This window comes from Strix uralensis, chromosome 5 (genome assembly GCF_047716275.1).
Source record: "Strix uralensis isolate ZFMK-TIS-50842 chromosome 5, bStrUra1, whole genome shotgun sequence".
NCBI classification, from domain to species: domain Eukaryota; kingdom Metazoa; phylum Chordata; class Aves; order Strigiformes; family Strigidae; genus Strix; species Strix uralensis.
In genome coordinates this window covers 59,669,096-59,693,122 of record NC_133976.1, presented here as the reverse complement: position 1 = coordinate 59,693,122, position 24,027 = coordinate 59,669,096, and the positions used below count along the sequence as shown (strand labels likewise).

The following is a 24,027-nucleotide window of genomic DNA, read 5'->3' as shown; positions in this document are numbered from 1 at the left end:
GCATCTGATTGTATGGATATATATTTGCATGACATCTTTCACTTGAGGATCTCTGAGCACTTTGTAGAATATGAATGAATTTCTCTGCTTGTCTGCAATGATACTCTTTATAGGCAGGACAACAGAGGCAGTGATTAAAAGACATGTCCAAACTCCCAGAGGAAATTTATGCCAAGCACAGGAACACCGGCTTCCAGTTGTGTGTGTTAACTATTAAACCCGCGCTAACACAGACAGCGGGAGGTTGGCTACACAGGCATTAAAGAAAATGCTGATACCATAATTTGAAATGGTTGTGTCTCCTTCCACACTAACAGGTTCAAACACAGATTAGGCTTGGAGACAAAAAAAAAGGCTCCTTATCAAATACCAAACAATGGCCCTTTTCTGCTAATAAGCAGCAACGGGAAAGAATGGCAGGGAAAGGCGTGGGGTTATGGAGAACTTGGTGTACAAACACACAGAACTGGGTTTTACCAGCGTGACTTGCCAAGGCTTCGCCCTTTATCACTGTTAAGAAGATCTTATCTCCCAAGCTCATTCTTCAAAGCAGCTCCCCTTCTTTGCGTTTTACCTGCCAGGGAGGTGCACCAGTGAAATTCATCCAGATGCACTGAAAAACAGACAACACATGGGAGCCAGCAGACTGGTGTTTCTCTCTTTTATTTAAAAACAGTGCTTCATTACCATTTGCAAAGGGTTAGGAAGAGTTTCCCCCCCTTGCTTAGAGTTTATAAAAGCCAGCAACATGATCAATAATTTATACACATGGATAGTAATACAAAAAAAAAAGGAATAAAAGCTAAAGATCTAACTACTCCGACCTTCACAATTCCAGCTACTTGATAATAATAGGAATAACCCAATGAATACTGTATGGTCTGAAAGCTACTATACAATATGATACTTAACGAGGGAGGGTGGGAAGTTAGAGACTGTCACAAAGCCCTGGGATGCAGATACTGCTTCTCCAGAGTCAGCAGGGAAATGGGACCCTGGGCAAGCAGCTCGGGCATCCTAGGAAATGATCCAGGGGAAGGGAAGGCATCCCACTTGGGACACATCCTGTTCCCCGGTGGTACCTGGCAATGGGAGGTGCTGGGGAGGCCGCATGAAGGGGCAAGTCCATCACTGCCACTGAAGGTGCTGCAGCATCTCAGCCTTGCACTGAAAATCTCCAAGTCTCAAGTAGACCAGCCTGTGAGGTCAGTAAAATACTCCACCAGCTCTGTATCGCTCTACAGCCCTGGTTCTCATTTGCTATCAGCCCCAGGTTTTAGCTCCAGCTATTTACAAGCAGGATTTATCATATTAAAAAAAAGAAAAGAAAAAACCCAAAACCAAATCATATCCCCTGGGGTAAAAGAGGATTATTTCGTCATTTGACAATGCAGCCAAATCAAGCTGCCAAAACTACAACACGCGCGCACACACAAAATACTGTGAACAGAAAAAAATAGAAAAACCATGACCAAAACTGAGACTACTAATGTGGGAGGCCCAATTTCTGTAAGGAATTCACTCCTTGAGGAAGCAACAAGCCCCTCCACCAGCAGAGAACTGGGAATCTGGCAAGAGATTTACTGACCCACTTCAGAACAAGCACCCCTCCACACCCCACCCCCCCACCCCCCCCCCAAAAAAAAGGAGTAAGAAAGAAAAACCATTCCCATGATTAACCAACATTTTGCTGTCTGCCAGCCAAATGACTATTCAGGTGGACGGCTTTAGACACTAGTAATCTCCTGGCGAAATCAGGCAAGATTTCTGGCTGATGCATTCTTGCTCTACCATGAGTCGAGAGGCAGCGTGAGGAGCTTGTCTCCTGCACAAGCCTGGACCAGCTGCAGCCTGCTACCCAGTGAGGACAACCACTGGCAGTGCTTTCAACCACCGGCAAAAAGTTGCCTTCCAGGGTTAGCAGTGGCAAGGGAGGCTGCCATCGATGCATATGCTGCAGAGGGACGGGGGCTATCCTGCCAACTCCTGGCTAGAGCAAAGCATACCAGGGAGAAACCCTAGAGCCTACTTGAAAAGGGCCCCATTTCATACTCTGGCTGTCAGACTCCTGCTTGCCTTGTTGACTGGAGTTTTCACTGTAGAAGAGAAGTTTAGCAGGGTTGGAGGGCGGAGAGGACAATCAGTAAGGTGGGGGTGGAGGGAAGGGGCTTTTCAGACATTAACATCACCAAAAATAGTGTTTTATGCAACAAAGAATCAAGTCTCACTGGTGTATACTACAAAATGTTTGACATTTTCCAAGAGCATGACAAAATAAAAACACAAAGAAGTTTACATTGGATGTTCATCTTGTTCACTAGGTTGGGGGGTTTTCTTCCCCCCTCCTATTTTAAAACAGTGCAAACAGGTAACACACTTTAAAAAAATCACCCCTCTGCACCAAGGACAGCATTCCCCCAACCCTGCCAGGCTGGAGGGCCACAGGGAGCAAGCAGGCTGTCTGCCACGCTGCCCATCTGCTTTCCCTTTGGAGCTAGACTCAGCAAAAGCACTCCCCAGAACTGTTGTCTGGGTTTCCCTTTATTCAATTTGTAAGTGCTCCCCAAACCTGTTCTCCACATGCCTCCTTCTTCAGGGCCAGGATGGGAAGATACAGACAGGGATGGGTTGGGGAAAAGCGTGGGTAGGAACTGGGAGGCTCTGCTTTGTATTCCCGGCTGCTGGGTGCTGGAATTGAAACCCCAGCAGCCGGCATCTCTTTTTGGGCAAGGAAATGGTTTTGTTAACCATTTCACAACTAGCACTCAAGACAGCTATTCAGATAACCCTCCTCAGCTCTTGCTGTGCACTTCACATCCATAGATCTCAAAACAGGTGAGAATGGGATAAACTTTCACTTCACTTTAGGGATGGGGAAGCAAAGTCTAGAGTAGCAACATACCTGCTCCACAGTGACCCTCCAGGATCACTGACAGAGCCCTGCCCAAAACACAGGTCTCAGACTCTTGAGCTAGTGCTCTTTCTCACTGGGCACATCTGCTCTCTCTCAGGCACTGAAACAGCCAAGCCACAGCTATTTTAATACATGGCTTTGTCTAGCTGAACTCACAACACAGGATCCACGTAACTGCTTAACCTGGGAAAAGCTGGCTATAGCAGGCTCATACTGAGCTCCCTGTTGTCTCCAGGTCCCATTATGGCTTTTCTTAGAAAAGCTAATCCACATACAACAGTGCAGCCTCCCTAGCATGGGGACAGTGACATCAGTTTGTTAATGTGCTGGGCATCAATATAACTTGTCCCAGTAGAGAATGTGCTATACCAGTAGAAGTCACCTTGGTACCAGCACAACTGTACCCACAAGGAAAGACAGATCAGCACATTAAGTAAATCAACTCTTCAATCCAAAATTTTATCAATATATCATGTGCTGGCCAGACCTATTGCAAGACAGTACAAACAGCAACACTTAAAAGAAGTATCTTTTCCTCTACATCAAGAGGAATCCCCGATGCCACCAGACTAGAAGGTGACAAACAGCAAGCTATTTGCCAGGCTGCCTGCACGGTTTCCCTTGGAAAGCCAAGCCCTACTTTGTGAGGGACCTGTGACTGCACACCCATCTGGGAACAAGCACTAGCTGCTGTCGGTCAAATAAGCCAGGAGCCAGTTTAATTCATTAAGTGTGATTCATTTTGCATAGGGAGATATAGGCTTTGTCCTTACTTCTTCAGAAGATGGATACAGCCATGGCTTGGCTACCCTGAATGCATCTCAAGCCAGTTCATAACACTTCTGAGTGAAACCAGAGCTGTTGTTTGCCAAGAGGGAAGAAAGGCCAAAGAGCTCTCCCACCATGGCACAACACTCACTCGAGAAACCTCACTGCAAAATTCCAGCTGGCGTCCAAGTTATTGGGAGATATGGTGCTCCGGAGACCTGGAATCTGCGAGCTACCTCCAGCCCCCAGCTGTGCAAGCATCCCGCTGTCCCCTCTGCAGCTCACTGCTGAGAACAGGAAGCCGGGCTATCAGTGAACTGCCTCAGCAGGGATCTTGCAGCATTAACTACGGAGTCAAGGAGCTTGCCAGGGAGCAACCGGAGCAGACCGAGCTCAGATACATGAGGAATCAGGCTGGATGGTCTAGAGCAGGTATTACTCGGAGATCATACAGCAGGGGACCACGGCCCCACAAAGGTTGGGAGCTTCTGCACTAAACCCCTCACACTCCTAATATACTCGGGTGGGCTGAAGCTGCCATGCATAGACTCTGCTCAGAGGCAGAAATGGGGCCGGCCTCCCTACTCCCAGAGAAGCCAAGTGGCAGGGGGGGATTGCAGGTGACACTGCCAGGGCAGGGGAGGGCACTCGGGGAAGGAGAACCCAGCTTTTCAGGAGCTGCAGTCAGAACCAGCTGAACTGAAACGTAGGAAAGGGGCAGAGGGGCTAGCAGTTGCCCCTGCCGGGCTCTGCAAGCTGCGCTCCTCTTGCTCACAGCCTGCAGACCTGCTGCATGAGGAACTGCCTGTGGGTGAAGGAAGGGATGGACTCAGCCCCTATGCCCACAGGTGGGTAGAGCCAAGTCCAGTAGAGGCTTTTGCTGCATCTCAGCTCCAGAAGTCCCCTGGCTGCCCTGTGGTCAAAATGGCTCCCCCTGAATATGACAATTTCTACCACCAGTCCTCCCTCCCCTACCCCAACTCAGACAGTAAAAGCCCCAAACACCCCAAGTCCCCCTCATTTCCTAGATTTTGTGAAAGCCCCAACACCCTGTGCCCCCCTCCCCATTTTCAAGCTAGCTAAAATATTTATATACAAACAACAAAAAAATTGTCATAACAGCAACAAACCAAACTTTGGCTTGGGAAAATAAAAGTTAAAAACCAACAATAAAACCAGAAAAAAAAAAAACAGGTGGCCAACAGGCTGACAGTTTGGTGTCCCCTTTATCTAGCTATTCCTTCAGAGAATCAATAGCTTCAGGGTCTCTAGCTTAACTAATGGCTTCCCCATTCTTCCCATTTGAGGTGCCTCCTTCTCTGCTGTGCAGAGAGGCTACGGCTACGCGTATCCCTGGGGAAGAACAAAAAGAAAAAAGATGCGTGGCTGTGTGTGTCTGGGCCAGGACACCTCCCTGGGAGCTCTGCTTGTAGATATCGCTTAGTGTTAAACACAGAAGGTTTCCTATTCAGGTATCATCGGTGGATGGAGAAGCAGGTGTAGGACAGGAGTTGGAGAGGCTCACCAACAAACCCACTGCAAACAGCCCTTCTGGGGGTGGTGAGCTCACCCCAGTACCAGTCGAGGGAATCAAGGCAGCCTAATAAAACTGCACTTCTGCATTTCTCTACCACATGGTTAGAGACTCTGCCTTTGATCACTGGGGTTATTGGGAGCACTCTAGGAGCCAGCAGCTGAGCGGGGAGGTCTGGAGAGCAGCAATACCCCATCACAGCTCACGCATTGCAGCATCTAAAAATGCTGACTTTGAAACACTGCGGAATCACTGTACATGACAGCAGAAGGGAGATGGTCTTGGGAGTCACGGAGCCTTTCCCTGAACAGTCTCACTGCTTCCAAGTCTTCCAATATGTAGTGTCTATATGGACTCAGCAGACCAGGTGCACAACTTTATGAGAGGCTGGGCAAAACAGACCCAGGGGCTCCAACACAACTATGTAAGGGCCTGAAATAGTTTATGGTGGGAAGTTCCTATGAATTCAGAGCTTGCGCTAACTGCTTCTGCCTCCCCTTAAACTCTTGACAGAAACAAAATTATTTCAGGATCATGTTTAGATATAAAAGACCCTCTTCCCCCACACAAGCCCACATGCCTGCCCCTCACCTCAAGCAGCTTATACATGATATGTTTTTCCTCACTCATGTTATTTGAAACAGATTACTTGCAGAAGCACCTAAGCAGCTCAGAATGAGTAGGAGAAGAGACCTTGCATGCTGGACCTTGGAGCACCCAAGCATGGCACTGATGCAGGATTCTTCTGCTAGCTTTCTTCCTCTGCAAGGCTGCATGTGCTTCACCTCTGCAAGTCTAACTGCTTGCTGTCTGCAACAGAGGTACTGTGTGATGCTGTGCTGCATCTGCACTCCTTGAGGGATGAAGGGGAGGAGAGGGACAGCAAGGGAGGAAGATCTTGAGAAGGAGGAAGAAAAACTAAGATAATTACAGCCACCAGCAATGGACAACAATCAGCTAGAATAAGTTGGGGGGGGGAAAGACCATCCTCATCAAAAACTCCTTTCAAAGTCTTGTCCCCTATACAGCATATAACAGCCAAAATTTTTGGGCAGGTTGAAGAAATCTTCTCTTGCCAAGTCTGAAATCCTGACACTGCTGAAACTGTCACAAACCCGTGCACATCAGATGGTTATAAAAACGAGGAAAGTCTCTGGATTTCCCCCCATTTCCAAATGTAAATGAGTATTTCACACCAGCGTTTAGGTCCCAGCCACAGCAAAAGAGTGCTTCCTTCTGCAGACCAGAAACACAGCAGGTGGAGACTTCTCCCTCACATCCTCCTGTCTCACAGGCACCAAGCACCAGACCCAGGGAAGTAACTCTGTCTGCATGTTCTGATTAATTGCATGATAGCAGTTTCTAACAGCTTTCCTTATCGCTGATCGCCTTTTCCGTGATTGGTAGGATAAGCTATGCACCAACATACAGACACGGAAATGCATTATTTTTACCACAGTTAAAAAAACCCAAAAACAAAAAACAAAAAAAATGCACAATCTTTGGAACAAAAGAATTAAAGGCAGAAATTTAAAGGAAAAAAAATACATATTCAAAGAACATAGTGAGGTATAAAAAAGTATTTTCTCTTTTGTTTTTTTTGTTTTTCCTCCTCGTCTTGCTATAGAGTTCCTCTACTAGTAAATATTGCAATAGCCAGGCCTCATGAACTGGGGGGGCTGTCTCACTTGCACGGGGCTCACGTCACTTCAGTAGGGGGCGAATCGGCTGTAGCCACCTCGGTATAAACTCGCCTGTAGAAATGAAATGAGAAGAAGTTGTTAGGAGAACTGTGGAAAAAATACTCAGGACAGCACCCGAATGCTCTCAGAAGGACTATCAGACATGTCCGCGCACTGACCCACCACCATCAGCACCTCCAAGAAGCAAGAGAGGAGAACCTTGCCTGCAAAACCAGAGACATGGCTTAGGAGGACATGTTCATGGCCCACCAGTTAGAAGTGAAGTTTGGCAAGTGTCAGTCAAAGGGAGTTCAGTACCAGAGAGTGGACTCATGAGTCCTCATCTCTGAGCCAGCTGTCTAGGCTATCTTTAGAGATAGCAGAGACCAGGACTTCTAGGATGCTCTTCATCTCACCTTAAGGTAAAGGTCTAAAATAGACACAATGACCTGGTATCCTAGAAGTACCTGCATTTCCTTCCTCAGTCCTAAAGAGAATCCACATGATGAGCTGAGGCTCAAACAGGAGGTGCCACACTGCAGATATCTATATTTAGATGTCTTTTTCTCTGAACGCATTTGTATTCCAGCCTTTGCAACAACACAAATACTGCGGTGGCTAGCAGATGGGCGAGCATGTGTTTTCAGCAAGCTGCTCCACTCCCCTCCAATGCCAGCATACCTCATTGCTGTCCTTGTGTAACTACTGCTGGCAGGCAAGACACCACATCCTTCCACTAGTGTAAGCGGGAACCAAGTGGAGCAGCTTTGTTGCAAGATGCCACAAGGACAGCTTATTCCCTTGTCTCCTAGAACTGATTTCTCAACATGCAACATGAGCCTTCAAAGTCAATGAAAATGGCAAGAAGGGGTGTCTTGCATCTCTAACTACTGCTGATTTTTGCTCTATGTATCACCTTGATACAGTTCTACTGATTCACCAACAATGTTTGGCTCCTGTAATTTCTGGTCATTCTTTTACCATCTCCTTTGTACTAGGTGATGTGCAAGACCAAGTAATAACTGGTCTACAACCTGGCTCCTTTCCTAGTACACACACACAAACATATGAATGCAGAATAACCTGGAACCCAGCACTGCAGCCAAGGACCTCCTCCCTCAACAAAGTTTTTCTGGCTGAAGTTTCATTACCTGATACCCAGTGTACAGCTGCTCCCCATGCTGGAAATGAGAAACAGCACAAGAAAGAAAATCCCACTTACCACAGCGCCAACTCCGTAGCTAGCGGCAGGGGCAAGGGCATGGTAAGGATCTGCTGTGTACACCCTGCCATAACTGAAGAGAAGGAGAAAAGATATAGAAACAAAAAAGAAAAAAAAAAAAGACAGTCACTTCAGAGGGGCACTAAACAGCTGTCTGACCACAGGCAATGGAAGCAGCATACATTCTAAACACATGTATGCATACATGCCCACACATGCACGCAGGCAGCCCCTCTCTGAAAAGATCCTATGGACATGCTGCCATGCATCGTTATGAGATGGGCAAGAGAACGGCCTGCAAGGAGGAATGTGGCAGAAACTGTAAGCTCAACCTGTAGGAAAGAGGTCAGCACCTTTGAAACGACAGCTGGTGCATCCCTTACCTCACGTGATGCAATTTGGGAGGAGAGTGACTGCTGGTGCTAGCGCTACTGGCAAGGCAACAGCTACTAAATGGAAAGCAGTAAGGGATCCTCTAGAATGAGAAGGGAGCATAAACCCAGTCTCGCATGTGCTAGGATTAAAACACGGCCTCACTGCACAGGAGATGAAAAATCTTAAGGCAAGCACTCTGATGATGACAATCCTTTGCATCTGCACAGAGCTGCACATTAAAGCATCCTAGAGTACTGTACAAGCTGAGAAATTTTTACTTTATAGATGGAGGAAAGAAATGCACTCAGTGATTAAACCACCTGCCCAGAGATACAGAGCAAGGAGCTAGCAAGACAATCCAGGTCTTCTGACTCCTGAGGCCGTAACCACACTGCCTCCCTTTGTGCAGAGAATCACAAGGATAGGGAAGAGGCCAGGATCTGTGTCGGTTCACATACACCGGAGGGCAATACTGCCCGTGAGCAGAGAAGACAAACCGTGCAAACCATCTTTCATGTTGGGGTTGTGCATGCATGTGTGCACGTGCGAGTGCAAGTAAGACAAAAAAACAGGGCAAGAAGTACTGTAATGGATCAATTCTCCTTAAATCCCTGAGCACAGCAAGCTAGCCCCCATGGCCACCTCCCCCTTACATACCCATCGCTGTAAGCTGCTGCAGCGGCTGCAGCGGCCGTGGCTGCTGTTGCAGTAGCAGGCTGTGCATATCTGTAGGCTGCGTATCCACCCTGCAGGAGAGAAGAGAACTGACTTTACAGATACCTGTCCACCCACGCAGAGCATAAAAAATAAAATTTAAAAAAAAAGTCACACACATCACAAGGAGAGGAAGTGTTTCAAACTGCATCAGCTCCCATGTCATGCCTATTACAAGCATCACCCACTAACTCATGTATATTCCCTTCCTCAGAAGGACCAGGGAGACTCTTCCATTATCCCATTTAGGAGAAAGAATAAACTAAAAGCAGGCCTGAGCATGGTTATATCCCTGCAGGAAGTTAAATTTGGCATGGAGGAACTTAAAACCAGAAGACTGCTGAAATCTTTCATAAAATGTAATTTTTACATCCCCTTCCTCTTACACTTGAGGAAATCAGAGGTGGGCACTTTCTGTAGAAAGGAGACCTTTTTAGAGAAGGGGACCATTCAGAGAAATTCCTGATTTTCACCCCTCTATCTCTTGTTAAGCCTGGGAAACCCAAAAAACTATAATTTCATTTGGTCCAGATGCATAAAGTATCGATAGCTGGAGAAGCCAAAAAGCAATCAGGAAAAGATGGTCAGAAAAGACAATCCCTGGTCGTCTCAGGGCTGGCAACAAGCAAACTGACAGTGATGCCAACCAGACTGTTCTCCCCTCCCTCCATGTAAGAAGGAAATAGGGCATGGGAAATTATGCTGGAACAGTCTGTACTGCCCACACTACACACCTGTAGTAAAGGTCTTTAAAACGCTTACACTCGTAAGAAGTAGTTACTAAAAACATACTGACAGCTGGGTTGGCAAAATGTGACTCCTGACCCAGAGGAGGACCTGTAAGTCACCTCCTAGAATTCCCACAAGGAGCTCTTAGGGCAGAGGAAGACCTGGCTCAGACAAGTGGCTCTGCAGACCCTGCAGTAATGAAGGACGGAGACCAACCATCTTTCGGACCAGGTGCAAAGGCTGCATGGCAGGCAGCACAGGGGGCTCTGAAGCCCAGGTTACATCTGTCTTTATTGTACACTTCCGAACATATTTTTCTCAACTTGGTGGGGAGGGGGGGCAATGATAAATGAACCATCGCTTTAATTTACTAGAAACACAATGAACCAGAAACAACATCAGAAAATTCCAGATGGCTTCTGGCTTCCCCATCCCCCACCCCTGCCATTAACAGTTCAGAGTTTGAAGAACCAGCAGGCAGACTTATGTTTCTTGACCTCCAGAACAAGCTCAGCATACCTCTACCTCTTCTTCCCTAAAAATCTTCTGCATATACATAACTAAAAGTACAAAATCAGCTCTACTACATGACTGTATGTTTGGTCAGCTGTACTCAAAGAGTTTTGGGCTAGTTACCTTTTAAATTAGAAGTAATGACTTCAAATTAATTTTGGTTGCTTTTGTGGGGCCTGCGTTAGCTCCACTAAGGCTAACACGCTATCCAAAACACGCCTGGGGACCCTTTCCTACTCCAGAGGAGAGGGACTTACAGTCTCTTCAATCTAGCTAACAGAAGAAAAAGCAACATAAATCTACACCTCTGAGACATCCCCACATTGCCTAAAACAGATGTCATGTTACAGTTTTGCCCTTTTAATCCCATCTAGCACTTTCAATCCCTGCGTTTTGGATGATGGTTTGGGGAGGTTTAGCTTGGCTTTGGCATGCTATCATTGCACCACCATTACTCCTGCTTCCAAAACATGACAGAGACAAGAGGAATGAGGTGCAGCCTTAATCCAAATCAAACCTCCACTGACCTCACCAAATTAAGACAAAACTTCGTAACAATGTCATTATGGTATTCCCTTAAGTTTACGAGCTTCCTGAACTCTTGATGGGGTCTGTCACTTGGGCATGGCATACAAGGCATTTTTGCTTGGCTCTTAACCTCTGCAGGGCAGCCAGCTTCAGCACACACCCAGATTCCCACTCTGTCCCACACCTGCCAGCCACATTTCAGATCAGAAGCCATTTCAAATGTGCCTGGCACATACTCTGAACATGACAGCAAGATGCAGTTTGAAACCAAAAAGGGTTATCATGTAATTCTCTTTTAACTCATGTCTCTCATAAAAGAAAACAAAACAAAACCAAAACAAAACAAAAAAAAAAGAAGAAAAGAAAAGAAGGGTTGGAATCAGGTGTGGGAGGGGGAATGGCGTAACATTTATTAATCAAAATTAAAAACTAAGCATGCTGACATCTGGAGCTAGAACAACCAGCAAAGTCACCACGTTCAGACTCATATTGGCTAGTTCTATCCATCCCAGCATTCTCTTGGGACAGCAGTTCGCCCTAGGCTCTACCACAAGCTCAGTGAAGTACACAGCCTCAAGTACTAGAGCGTGCAGCCACAACAACCTGCTATTACGGAAACAGTCAGTCACCACTGGAGTTAACATTCCAACCTTAATAACTCCCAGCAGCCTCCCGCCCTCGCCCCCCAAAATGGCTCCCACCCTAGCCCTGTCCCACACCACAATGTTAATAATTATAACAAGCAATAACCCATCTGTTATATCAGAGAAGGGAACAGAGACTCCACTGAGAGATTTAGAGCGGGATGTTAACATTTCTTCAGTCAACTGCACAACAAACAAAAAAAACAGGAGAAATAATTCATTGGAGAAATGAAGTTAAGAAATAGCTGACATGTGTATTGCTTTTTAACCATGCACTGATGCAAAATTGAAGCTACTGTTAATTTAAGAGGTACACACACACAGGCAGACCCACTCTTTTCAAAGCGATCTGCAAATTCTACTTGTGTGTACTTCAAATAAAACCAAAAATGGGGATTATAATGGCCATGGTACATTCCTGTCATAGGAGCAATGAGTGTGGACAGCTGGGGGATTTCTGACACAGGGATGTATTTAGCATGACCAGCAGGTCCAAATACACCAAAACAGGGTGAAGAAAAGAAAAGGAAAGTTGCAACTATTACTCATTATTTCGTAAATGCTTTCACCAAGCTCTGGGACCAGTATAGAGCAAAGCTTTTTTACTGTGCAGGTTGCCTTACCCAGCTGATGCTCCTAATCTCCATAACCCAGGACCCACCTATAATTCCATCAACATGTCTAAAGCCCTGCTCAGCTTGTCCAATGCACCAGTTACTTTCTCCTGCTATTCCTGTTCCCACACAGCTTTAACTGGTATGCAGACCTCATCTGTCACCTCGGCTACATGGTCCTACCAACCCTAGTGACTTCTGATGCCACTCACTTCAGGTACTCTAGTAAATATAAACTGTAACAGAGTAGAGCATGTTCAACAAACATGAACAATCGTGTTTCACAATAAAAGAAATAATAAAAAAAAGGCCCTGGCTAGCTGCACCACACTCCTCCAGTGCCACAGCCAAACTGCAACAGAAGACAACATTGAGTGGCATAGTCCCTGAAACCCAGGACAGCCATGCAAACTCCCACTCCATCTATTTAAGTGAAGTGATTCTACACAGACAGGTTTACCCATGTAGGTTCAGTTTTTAAGATCTTTAGCCTCACCTCAAAAGAAATGAGTGTGGCTGAGGTTCTTGTGAAGATGTTAAGTCAGAGACATTTCTATCAAAGGGACAGTTTAAACACTGCCTCAACAAGGAAATAGGGGAACTAAGAAAAAGGCTTATGCATTTTTACTAGGCAGTAAGTAACAACCAAAAGGACTGTCTATATCAAGATTGGTCCTTTCTGGCACAGTCTTTTGGACCATCTGGGAAGCATGCGAGAGAGATGAACACAACCCTAAATGTCGCTTATCTTAATTCAAGCTCTCTTTCTGTGAATATCCTGCCAGTGTTGCTGCAGCTGTGCTAAACCCCTTTCCCCATGTGAATGTGTAGCACTTGAGCCTATAGATCTCAACTGTCAAACAACAGTATTTGCTCAGGTATTCATAAAAGCCCAAATTTAAAATTACTTTTCTGTGATGTTATCGTCCTTGGCTCATCGATGAAGCAAGAAAGTTATTTCTTTAAAATGCTTTAACATTAAATGATAGCTTTTTCAATATTGTAATGTATTCTCTGAAATAACATAAACATGGCAAAACAACATATACAAGAAGCTGCAATCCCAACTAAAGCAGCATTCCAATTACTGAACATGTTAATGTAGATAAATGAGCACTTTAAGACTATACAGTTCAGCTCAAAGTAAGTCCATCTTCTCTTCCACTCTTCAGGTTCGTATTAGGTGATCAATCCAACGAGAACATGAGGAAATCCAAAATCCCTTCTCTTTTGCCCTTGCTGCCTTGGATTGGCACACAAAGTGTTTTGCAGCCCCTCTTAACTCCAAAGAGTCTTAATGCCACTAAAACACAAGCGTTCCCATGCCCCTGGAGAAATGTGTAACTCATGGTACCAGTTAGATACATTTGACCACGTGCCAGGTTTAGGCAGTGAGCACAATTTTAGGATGTTTTATTTGTCATATCTCAAATGTGTCTTCTCCACCCTCAAACTGCACTATAACAGAAGTTAAGAAGCAGAAAGGGCTAGAACCGTTTCCAGTATTTCTGTATTAGAAGGGTGGCATATGTGCACCAGGAATGAGCATGAATGAATTAAAAGAGATGACAGGACAACAGTGTCCATTGCAGCAGGTGCTTCTACATGGTAATGGGACAAGCATGACCTTGTTAACCCTTCCATTGAATTTACATTATTTATTTATTTTTTTAAAATGAAATGCCACTCGGTGTGAAATCTGGACACACGCCACCCTGCTACAGCGGGGGCTTGGATCACACGTGAGTCTGCGCTGCCCTAAAAAAAGCCTCTGTTCCCATCTCTAATGTGGTGCTGGAATGGTTAGTATAATTCAGTTTTTTCCACTGCAATCCACAATCTGATCGGTTGGCAGGTCACACTGGCACTCCTACCTGAGGTATTTTAGCGCTAATGATTGGTTCCTGTAAGACTATTCTATAACAGAACACAGGAAGAGCAGTTCAAAAAAACACAGCTGTGGAAAGAAACAATCATACAAACAGCCCGCAGCGGGGCTCACCAGCCTTTTCTTTCCAGTGGATGCAAGCACGCTTTTCACAGGCAGGAGCGGTCTTCGCACGGGTGGGTTTGTTTGGGTTTCCCCCCCGCCGCCCAGATTGACCCCATTGTAGAAGAAAGATAACCTTTCTTATGATCCAAAATGAAGCCCTCTGCGTCCTGGGGCAGGTTGTTTTATGAATTCAGGTGTCTTGCCAGAGTGGGACGCATCCAACAAGAGATGGAATGCTTTCTTCACAGAAGAAATGGCTAGCAGGATGGTTGCCCCAGGAAAGAAAAAAGGAGTGAGGAAGAGGAGGAGGAGGTAAATGAGAAATCAATGCATAGCATTGATCAATGCAGAAAAAGCAGCCCAAACTTGGGACACTTTCGCTTCATCTTGCCTACCACTAACAACTCCCTGCCAGCTCAGCTTCCCTCCCTTCCTTGACACAACCCTACAGACTCAGAAGATGTAAGGGAACCGCAATTTAACTTTCCCCCCAGTCCTAACTGAAGTACCCTCTGCCATCCTTTCCACAATCTGGACAAGCCTTTCACAGCAACCAGAAGGATGGAAGCACTGCATGGAAAGGCACGACAAATCGGTGGGGCACAGTGGGATGCTGTAATCATTCCACCTGTGCCAAGCAAATTATTTGGAAGGATAACTTCATGTTTGGATTATGATAACTTTTTCCTGAGCTCCATCGGAGGGCTTTGGGCAGCAGTAACATAGGAAAAAGCACCATCATCTACCTGGATGAGTCCCTAGTTCTCTCGTCCTGCTGACAGTGAGACCAGGGCCACCAACAGCAACGTCCTCAGAAGTCCACCTAATGGTTCTAAGCTGTCTTGGGGGCTTGGTTTTGTGTTACATGATGCTACTGCACTGTAGCACCAAGTGGTTATGGGGATTCTTTATTACTAAGGTCCTTAAAACATGTTAAATAAGCCTCTCCTACCCACCTGCAATAGAAGCTCTGAAGGAGCTTTCTCAAAAGAAATAGGGAGAAATCCTGGCCAGTCTTCCCTTTCAGCATGACAGCCTCTTATATGCCAGACTCTGAGGGAAGAGGCACAAAGCATTGCTCATTTGCTTGCTTCCTTGCTGTAGCAAAGCCAGTGGTCTGTAAAGCTGGTGTTTTAGGAACGAGGCAGGAAAACCCAGAACACTGTAATCCTTGACACAGTTTTATAAAGGAACACTTGACTAGGCAGATCAATTTTTAAAGGACTGCGCACATGACAGTATATGTAAGAATGAAGAAATGCACCCAGTATCTCTATGCTCAGAGAGCACATCTTCCAACTGCTGTAACTGTGCTGGGAAAAGCACCTTTACAAGACTTGACCCTCCATATAAACCAACAAAATCCAAAAGCTAATTCCATCCATTATCTGGAGTCTAACCCCAGGGACCTCTTCACAAAGTAGCACCTTCAAAGGAGCAGGGATGTGAAATCCATGCTGACAACTGTGCCAGTACTCAACTACAAAACTTCCCCAGCTCCAAAGAGCTATTATCTACAACACCACGAAAGGGAACTCTGCTAAAGCTAGGCAGGCCACAAGTTGCGATGGCAGTAGTGGACGTGAACATTTTGGCTTTGAAAGCCATATTCCGACCATAGCTGCTCTGCAACAGTTCTCCATCAGAGAGGAAACCACTTTTCTCACTGGCCAGTCAGAATCCCTCCATCCACGACCCACCTACATATACACAGATGCCTGGAGATTTGCAATACAACTGGCTGGGTACGACAAAGACAATGACAGGACAAACTCTCTCATGGTATCAGAGCTAATTCCCAGACAGGAGAAGGCTGCTGACTCTTCTAACTGAACATCTCCACATATTTGTACTTTACAATTCCCCAGAGAGGCAAGAGAATCTAGCCTATTTAAGTACCATTTCTGCCAGCAAAATGAGATGTCAGTTTTCACTCTAGCATCTCAGTCTCCATTTTTAATCAGTCCCAGTGTCTTCCCCAAAGGGATAATCTCCACATCCCAGTGGCACATGAACATTTTTAAACATACAGCTCGCTCAGTTTAGTGTGGGCTGCACAAATCAAACCTGAAAGGGCCCCAAGAGGGAAGAGAAAGGGGAGGGCAGAGGGGGAGAAGGAAAGGGAAGGTCTGAGGCTAAACCAGTCCTGTTATTTTTATATCCAAATTATGTAAATGAGAGAAGTATTGAGAGAAATTTTAATTTGCTAATCATCTCTCGGGTTGATTAGTAGCAGTGTGCATGTGGGGGACAGGACACCCAGTAAACTGACCCTGGCAATGATCAGGAAACCCAAAGGCTTAGGTCTTGCACCCAGGGGCAAGCGCAGTGACAGAGAAGCATGCTTGCATTCCTAAATATATAAATATATATATCCACAAGGAAGAATAAAATTAAAGTAAATGATATTTTAAAAAAACAAACCAAACCAACCAAACAAACCAAAAAAAAAAAAAAAAAAAAAAGGCTGGCTTGTCAGGGGTTGGGGACAAGAAGGCTCCGGTGTGTGTACTTACATAGAGGTCAGCACCGTAAAATCCGTCCTGGTAAACCACACTGCAGAAAATCCACACAAAAACAAAAAAACAAAAAACAAAAAACAAAAGAACAGAAAACACATTCCGGTTATTGAGGACGGCAGCATGCACATGCGTTTTACACAGGCAGGTGATGTATGAATCCACAACCTGGGCTTTTGGCAGGAGCAAATCAGCGAGAGAATGTGTGTGCGCACGCACGCTAGACGGCTCCAGATCATCTTCCATGGCATGCAGAGGGGGAAGGGGTGGGCAGAGGGGGAGACAGTATGCAAAGGAGAGAGGGAGGGGAACCACCATCTTGTACAATAAAAATAGACTCAAAAAGATCTGATGTCCTGAAGAAGAGAAACAAGGGTTTAGGAACCTCCACTCTGGTTATTCTCCTGGAATGATTTTAGTTACCCCCTAAACACATGGAAATATTGGCTTCATGAAGTGGGGTTGTGAAATCGAGGAGCCCCTCAGAAGGCACCCCACAGGGGCTGGAGTCACCTATGTCAGAAGCACGTTTCAGAAAGTTATGTATGATTACATATTTTGAGCTTCACAGGGCTGCATGACTTTGTTTCTGACATCCATACATCACCTGCTTTTACCCTGCACATTAGACATGCGATAAGATTTGGCTGATCACACAAGCATGCAAAGTATTATTATTCAGCATCTTAAAGAACTGATGCAACACCTCAGGAAAACAAGTCAATCAACTCTGATCAAAGTAAACATAGAGAAATGTAATTAAAAAGAAAAAACCAAAAATACCCACAATGCATTGCTTTCACAAGCAGAGATAATGAGCTAAAAAGGTTAGGTGACTGGTCCAAGGTCCGAGAATTGAGAGGTGAAGTGGGAGTCCCTGGTAGTAACGACCTATTCCATAGCAGAGAGGAGCAACTGAAAGGGTTTCCATGGGATGGTGCATTTTCTGCTTTAGGACATAGTTTTCTTTCTCTCAGAACTTCAAGCAGGAAAACTGTTAAACCAGAGCCTGGGGTTCCCAAAGAGCCACTCTTACCAGAGTATTCGCTAGCATAGAACTACGAAGCTCGCTTTGGGGACAGGGGTTGGGGAAGGATGAGGAAGGAAGAGAGGGGATGCCCCCCACCCGTTTGAGTTCAGCGTGTGCTTCATACTGAGGAATTTCCTCCTGCTTTGTCCTCTGAATAGCTCTGCACAAACTCACTCAAGGCTTTAAAAGGCATTAGACCCATCATCTGTGATGTTCGTGGATCTGATGTGCATGACTTACCAGTAGCATTAAGGAAAAAGAAGGTATGGAACACTAGCTTTTCTTTTGATTATCATTTTTTACTCATCAGATGGAATGTGAAATGCTGCCAAGAGCCTGCCACCGTCAGACACCCACCTATTATAAGGCACGCACACACAAAAAAAGCCCAGCAGATCTTGCCAAAATTCTGCATGCTATTACTAAAAAATAAAATAAAATTAAAAAACAAAATTCTGTTGCAGTGTTAGCTACTGCTTGAATAATTTAGTCTTGCTGTCTTCCCCAGGAAAAGTACACTCCATTCCCAACGGACAAAGTTACTATGGTCTCCAAGAGCACTGGGAGCAGATATGTAGAGACCCTTGTTAGAGGAAGAGGGGAGCCACTTCAGCAGGGAGAAGCAGGCCATAAGATCATGTTTGTTGAAGCTAAATTTTTACAACCACATAACAAGGAATTTGGCTCCTGGGGCAGTGACTTACATTGCTGGGTTCTCTATCTAGGACCAGGAGTGTTTTGGCAGTGATATTCCACCTGCTCCTGCAGGAAAGGCAAACGCATGACAGAGGAAGTGACTGTTGGTTTATGAACAGGTTAGCAGTTTTAACAGTTACTCCGAGCACAATCAGTTGGATGAATATAAGCATTACCACATTGGATCAGGCCACTATTACTGTAACTTAGAATCCTGTCATCAAGAGATGCTAGTATCAGCTCTCCAGAGAAAACTGCAAGGAACACTAGTAACAGGTAAGACTAAGACTTCCAGGGTCCAAACAACCAGGCACAAGTGCATCCTCCATCTCTCCTTCAGTTAGGACTTGACTAACACCAACTGTCAGGGCTGAAATTTAGCAAGGATTATTTATATGCTAGAATATACATATTTATGCTTCTTAATGCTAGCAAAAACTGCGAGAATTCATTTGAGAACCACAGAGACCATTCTAGTTATGTAGACTGACCAGAAGCACAAAGCAGCCCAGCAGCCCATCAAATCTCAGTGGCATCTACAAAAATCCCACTAGCTGAGCTAAAACACATCCACATCAAAAAGAAATATGCTGGTTTTGTAAAGCAGCCATCGTATCATCTAGGTGTTCCAACAGTCGACTGTGTTGTAAAAGGAATCAAAAACCCACTCCAAACCCACAAAGCTCCCTACAGCCTTATATCTAGTCTGACTTATCTACTTCTGCTTCGAGTCATTGAACCCTCTATATATTTACATTCCTAGACTAAATTATTCTTTACTATGGCAAGCCTACTCTTCATATAGGTACTTAATAACCATGAACAAGTCAATGCCTAAGCCATATTTTGAGAAATAAAATTGATAAAGCTTACTTAGTTTTGAGAGTTTTACAGCAGGCAAGTTTTTTTCAGCCTTAGTTCTTACAGCTTTTGGTCTGAAGTGTAATTTGTCAGCATTCTTGTTTAGAAAGCATGGCTGCTGCAAATCAGAGCAATATTCCAGTACAGGTTTTACTCATGCTATATATCAGAGGTTATAATGTCTCCTTACTTCTACTGAATGCCACCTTGGTTATAAATTGAAGGTTGCATTTGTATTCTGAGGTCAGGCTCAGGTGACTATCTAACATCCTCTCCCATGGTCTGAGCAATTGCTTTCTAAGGTATGAATAGCCTTCCCTGGATAAACATCCATGTCCATACATAAGTATGTACATTCCAGGTTGAGTTCTTGAAATAATGTTAAAACTATTAAGAATGACATGATTTCTTGCACCTTCCTCTGGAGTATCTAGCACTAGACACTGTCAAAACTTACTCTAACCTGAATGGCCCTCAGGTCTGATCCAGTATGGCAATTCCAATGACCTTTTATTACTCTACATTCTGTATTTTTAAAATTCTGCTAAGCTCTCCAACGCAGTGATACCATTGTTTTGTAACTTAAACACCACTGAGGTTTGTGAAAATCAACTCCTTCTACCAGGTTTGAGTTAACCTGCAGCTTACTTTACTGTCCTCTTCCACATTACGCACTATGTCTTGTTCACTCATGTGTTGCTGACTGACCATATGGTGTCATCTTTCCACTGGCCAGGAAGAAACCAACTGAGGCAGGGTAAGGTGTCAGGAATGTGTGCTGGCCCGTGACTCCATGGAAGTCAACTGTTCCACATGGAGCAGTGGCTGTCCTACAGGTTACTGCAACATGGAACTGAATAGCACATTTTTTATTATTCCACAAGGAATCAGATTCCCGCTACAAAATATCTTGTAGAGATTAGACTGATGACAATAAACACCTGAATTAGTTAATTACATCCCGGTGCTTGGGACTAGGGACAGTTCTGGGCCATCTGTGAACCTGCCTTGTTTACTGCTGCCCTGCAAATGTTTACTGGATAGCACACTGCCCATGAAGACGTGAAATCAGTCAGCAGGGTCAGAAAAACTCAATGTAATGTAAGTAAACACAGTCACAAGACAGTATTTGGAAGGTATAATCATTGGAGCCTGGCCCATATTCCAAATGGAAATAAACATTTTATATGGGACTCAGGCTGGATTTATATCAAAGACAAGCCTAGAGTCCCTCCCAGTGCGCCACTAGTGACAGCCTCTTGCTAGGAATGCTCCAGCTGTTACTCCCAGAGATGAGGAGCACATTCCCCCTTCCCTGGTGCAAGTTATTTCATATTCTGCTAGACGGCAGCACTTAGCTCAGCTTTGCTTCTGTGTTTCACTGTTAAGCACTTCCTAATAAAACCAGACTGGGTCATTTTTAGAGCAACATACTGATAAGTTGCAGGTCAGAGGCTATGGTTAGAAGATACAGAGTATGAACTAGGAGTGGTGGCAAAAAGAGGTGGATCTGAAAACCCAGAAGAAACACTCTGTTTGGAAGGCCAATGTGTTCAGACAAGAGGTTTCATTTGAAGTCTTCCAGTGAATTAAATACAAACATTGTGAGATTTGCCAGAGAGCAAAGCTAGATACATACGTGACCACTGCAGCTTGCTTCTTCGAGCTCTACTTTAAATATCAGACTGGACTCTAAAAAGAAAGGGCCACAGTAGCTCTCACAACTTCAATCTGCTACAAAAGGTACCATAAACTTATCTAGCATATATCAGGCCAGCTCCTTGCACTGATGTGTGTGGCTTCCACCTCCCTTTTTAATAAAAGATTTAGAATTTATTTTCTTCCCTTTTGGGGCTAGTCTAAAGGAAAAAGGGTCAGTCCACTGCTGTGTCGGAGGATTTGTTCCTACTCCCTATCCTTTCTGAAAACGTTGCCCAGAAAATATGGCAAGTAAAATTCCAGAGACAGGCAACATGACTAAAGCATCCTCAAAATCAGAAACAAAAAAAAGACAGTTTGGAAGGGATTTGCTGATTCATCTGTCATTCCATCACACTTAAACAAACAAAACCCCAAAACAAAACTCACATACAAACCTAGTTCCCTCTATTTTTAAACAGCAGAATACTCTTTTGTAACAGCATCTATTCCACTGCATTACTAGTGAAAAGTCAAGGGGCAAAGAATGCTAATTGCTTCATACAAGTTAGAAGAATGCTGTACTTTCATTCTCCCTATATCCCAAACACTCCCAGCTTCAAATTAATGGACTTGATTAATCTTTGTTTTAAACCTTTTTAAACCGTCTCCAACAAAGAAAGCAAATCCATTGTGGGTAACTGGCTCTTCTGTGTCCTACTGCCAGATGGTGAGGCATGAAGGTAATGGATAATATTCCTCATTCCTGGATATGAAAATGCAAATGGAGTGCAAAGAACAGAACCTTTTCAGAAATTTTAGACCTCTTATGTGTCCTTCTCAGAAGCACTATAACATATTAGGTCGAGGGATGATGAATACCATGTAGACAAATTGAGAAATTATGAGAAGGAATCTGTCAGCACTTTACGCTGTTGCAAGAACTGAAAATTGTTTCAGTCAAGTACTTAACACAGAAAAATTTAGATTTGCCCCCACTGGATGCCATCATGTGCAGAATGCTCTGTCACTAGCAATACCCTGACTCTCACCATCCAGACAATTTTAGTTATTTTTTGGTTAACCGATTAGCTATTTGACACAGCTGTGCAGAGCACTCTGCTCTCGTGACCAGTGCTTACCCTGGGTAGGCAGGGATGGCTGTGGGAGGTACCGCCCGGACTGCCCCATACACTGTCCTTCCTCGGCCCCTCAGATGGGCTCCCCGAAACGCGGCTGCTGTGGTGGCTGCAGTTGGATAGGGGAAGCCTGGAACTGTAAAGACAGACAAGGTGGAGGGTGAAAAGGATCCAAGCTCCTGTCCAGAGAACAACCATCTGCTTCAAATGAAGTGACACAATAGCTCCACAGCGGTGGGACATTTTGCATCAGTCCTGCAGAGGGGCATGCTTACAATCCAGCAAGCATCCGATACGTACTTCCTGCTACACCATGGCCTTTGGGGGAAGAAGGGTTGCAGGGAGGTTTGGCATGCAAGAGGTTAATGCTTTGGCATGCCTCACCCACCACAAACAGGGTACAAATCCCCCCCCGTCTTTTGACACCGCCATGCAGTCTGGTTAGAGTCTGAGAAGCGCAGAGAGTTACTATCAATATAGCAGGCGGCTCTTCCAAAACTGCAGAGGCTCTTTAAAATAATTTGTCAAGAGGCCCTTAAAGTCAACCAACTTACATCAGTCTCTTCCCTCCTTTCCCCTCCCACTCTTTGCCACCCAATCCTCTGTATGTTCATTTTACAGCCTGAAAGACAAGATAGCCCATATAACAGCAGCAGCAATTTCCCATAGCGCCAGTTTACTGAAAGCCCACCTTCATTTAACAAGTGTGACCAATAACTGGCTCCGTGAATAGTGGGGCCTGCTTTATTATGCTTTACCCTGGAGTAAACTGGCTCGTGATGAAATGATTGATGTAAAACCTCAGAGGCATCTGCAAATACGTAATAAACAGATACCGAGAGGGAAGGAGTCCCAGGGCACAAACCCAACCCACTGTGCGTCCAGGTGCATGCCACTAGGGGCCCTGAAGACTCGCAGCTTAGCAGCTTGTATAATATGTACTTTAGGGATTTGTCTGTGTGGTTTCTTTGATTTCAAAATGGGGAGAGGGGCAAGGGAATGGCCTATTCCTCACACACACCCTCCCCTTGTTCTGCAGCCTCCTCATCGCTCAGAAAGACCCATTCACCAGTACAGAAACACACTGCAGATGAACAAGTTACAGCAGCTGCACAGTATACTTTGGCTCAAGGTAAACTCATTCCCAGCGAGACCCATCCTTTCAAGTATATATTATACAGACTGGAGAGAAGGGTAACAGGTCATTGTTAACTCAAGCACAGAAACAATACAGGGGCCAACAGGGGCTACTTACTGATTAAAGGAATGTAAGTGTTAATACCCCCCCTTCCTGACAGGGGCACTGCGGCGTCATTGCCCAGCGAGACATCTGCTTGAAAGCTGGATGCTAATTTAATTTAAAAAATAAAAAAAACACAAAAACGTAAAAAGGTTATAAAGAAACAGCAGATTGAGAACATAAACAAACACCACTGCAGTTAAATGGCAGAAGTAGAAGTGTCTACTTAAGCTCTACCTGCATATAACTCAGGGCCGTACACCGCTCCAACCACAGGACTCAACTTCCAACCTGAAACAACAAAGACTGCAGTGAATGCCAAAATCTACACCAAGAGAAGGAGCGGGCAGTGTGGGTAGGGGGAACAGCCTCTTGCATGCGTCCCAGCTTCACATGCACAGCTCTTTCCAATTTCTGCTTCGCCTCAATCCCCCTTGGTGTAGATGGAGGCCAACTGCCTTTTTCTAATATCAAGTTCTAGGTACAGGTCGCTGTATCGGAGAGAACAGCAAAGTATCAGCTGATCCACAGCACGGCAGAGGCGCCGCTGAGGGAATGCCAACTACCTTATATGCATATTCACCACAAGCACCATGCGACCCTGCGGTCCCTGCATGAACCTTGCTGCCAGCTCCTCCAGCTCCTCCCTGACTTCACAGGGAATGCTGCAGATC

General features: G+C 45.0%; 1 protein-coding gene across 16 annotated transcripts in view; it reads right to left on the bottom strand.

The window, feature by feature from the left end:
- Positions 1-647: 647 nt before the first annotated feature.
- The window catches only part of RBFOX2 (RNA binding fox-1 homolog 2), a 176,420-nt gene continuing 153,040 nt past the window's right edge, over positions 648-24,027 (bottom strand). For 7 of the 16 annotated variants that reach the window (XM_074871276.1, XM_074871278.1, XM_074871286.1 and 4 more), the window contains 5 exons: positions 23,591-23,644; positions 23,369-23,461; positions 22,117-22,249; positions 16,747-16,786; positions 9,255-11,806 (listed from right to left, as the gene is read on the bottom strand). In XM_074871276.1, coding sequence (XP_074727377.1) covers positions 11,402-11,806; positions 16,747-16,786; positions 22,117-22,249; positions 23,369-23,461; positions 23,591-23,644 — 725 coding nt within the window. In that variant the 3' untranslated portion in view covers positions 9,255-11,401. The other 9 variants (XM_074871282.1, XM_074871287.1, XR_012629263.1 and 6 more) reach the window with 8 other exon arrangements.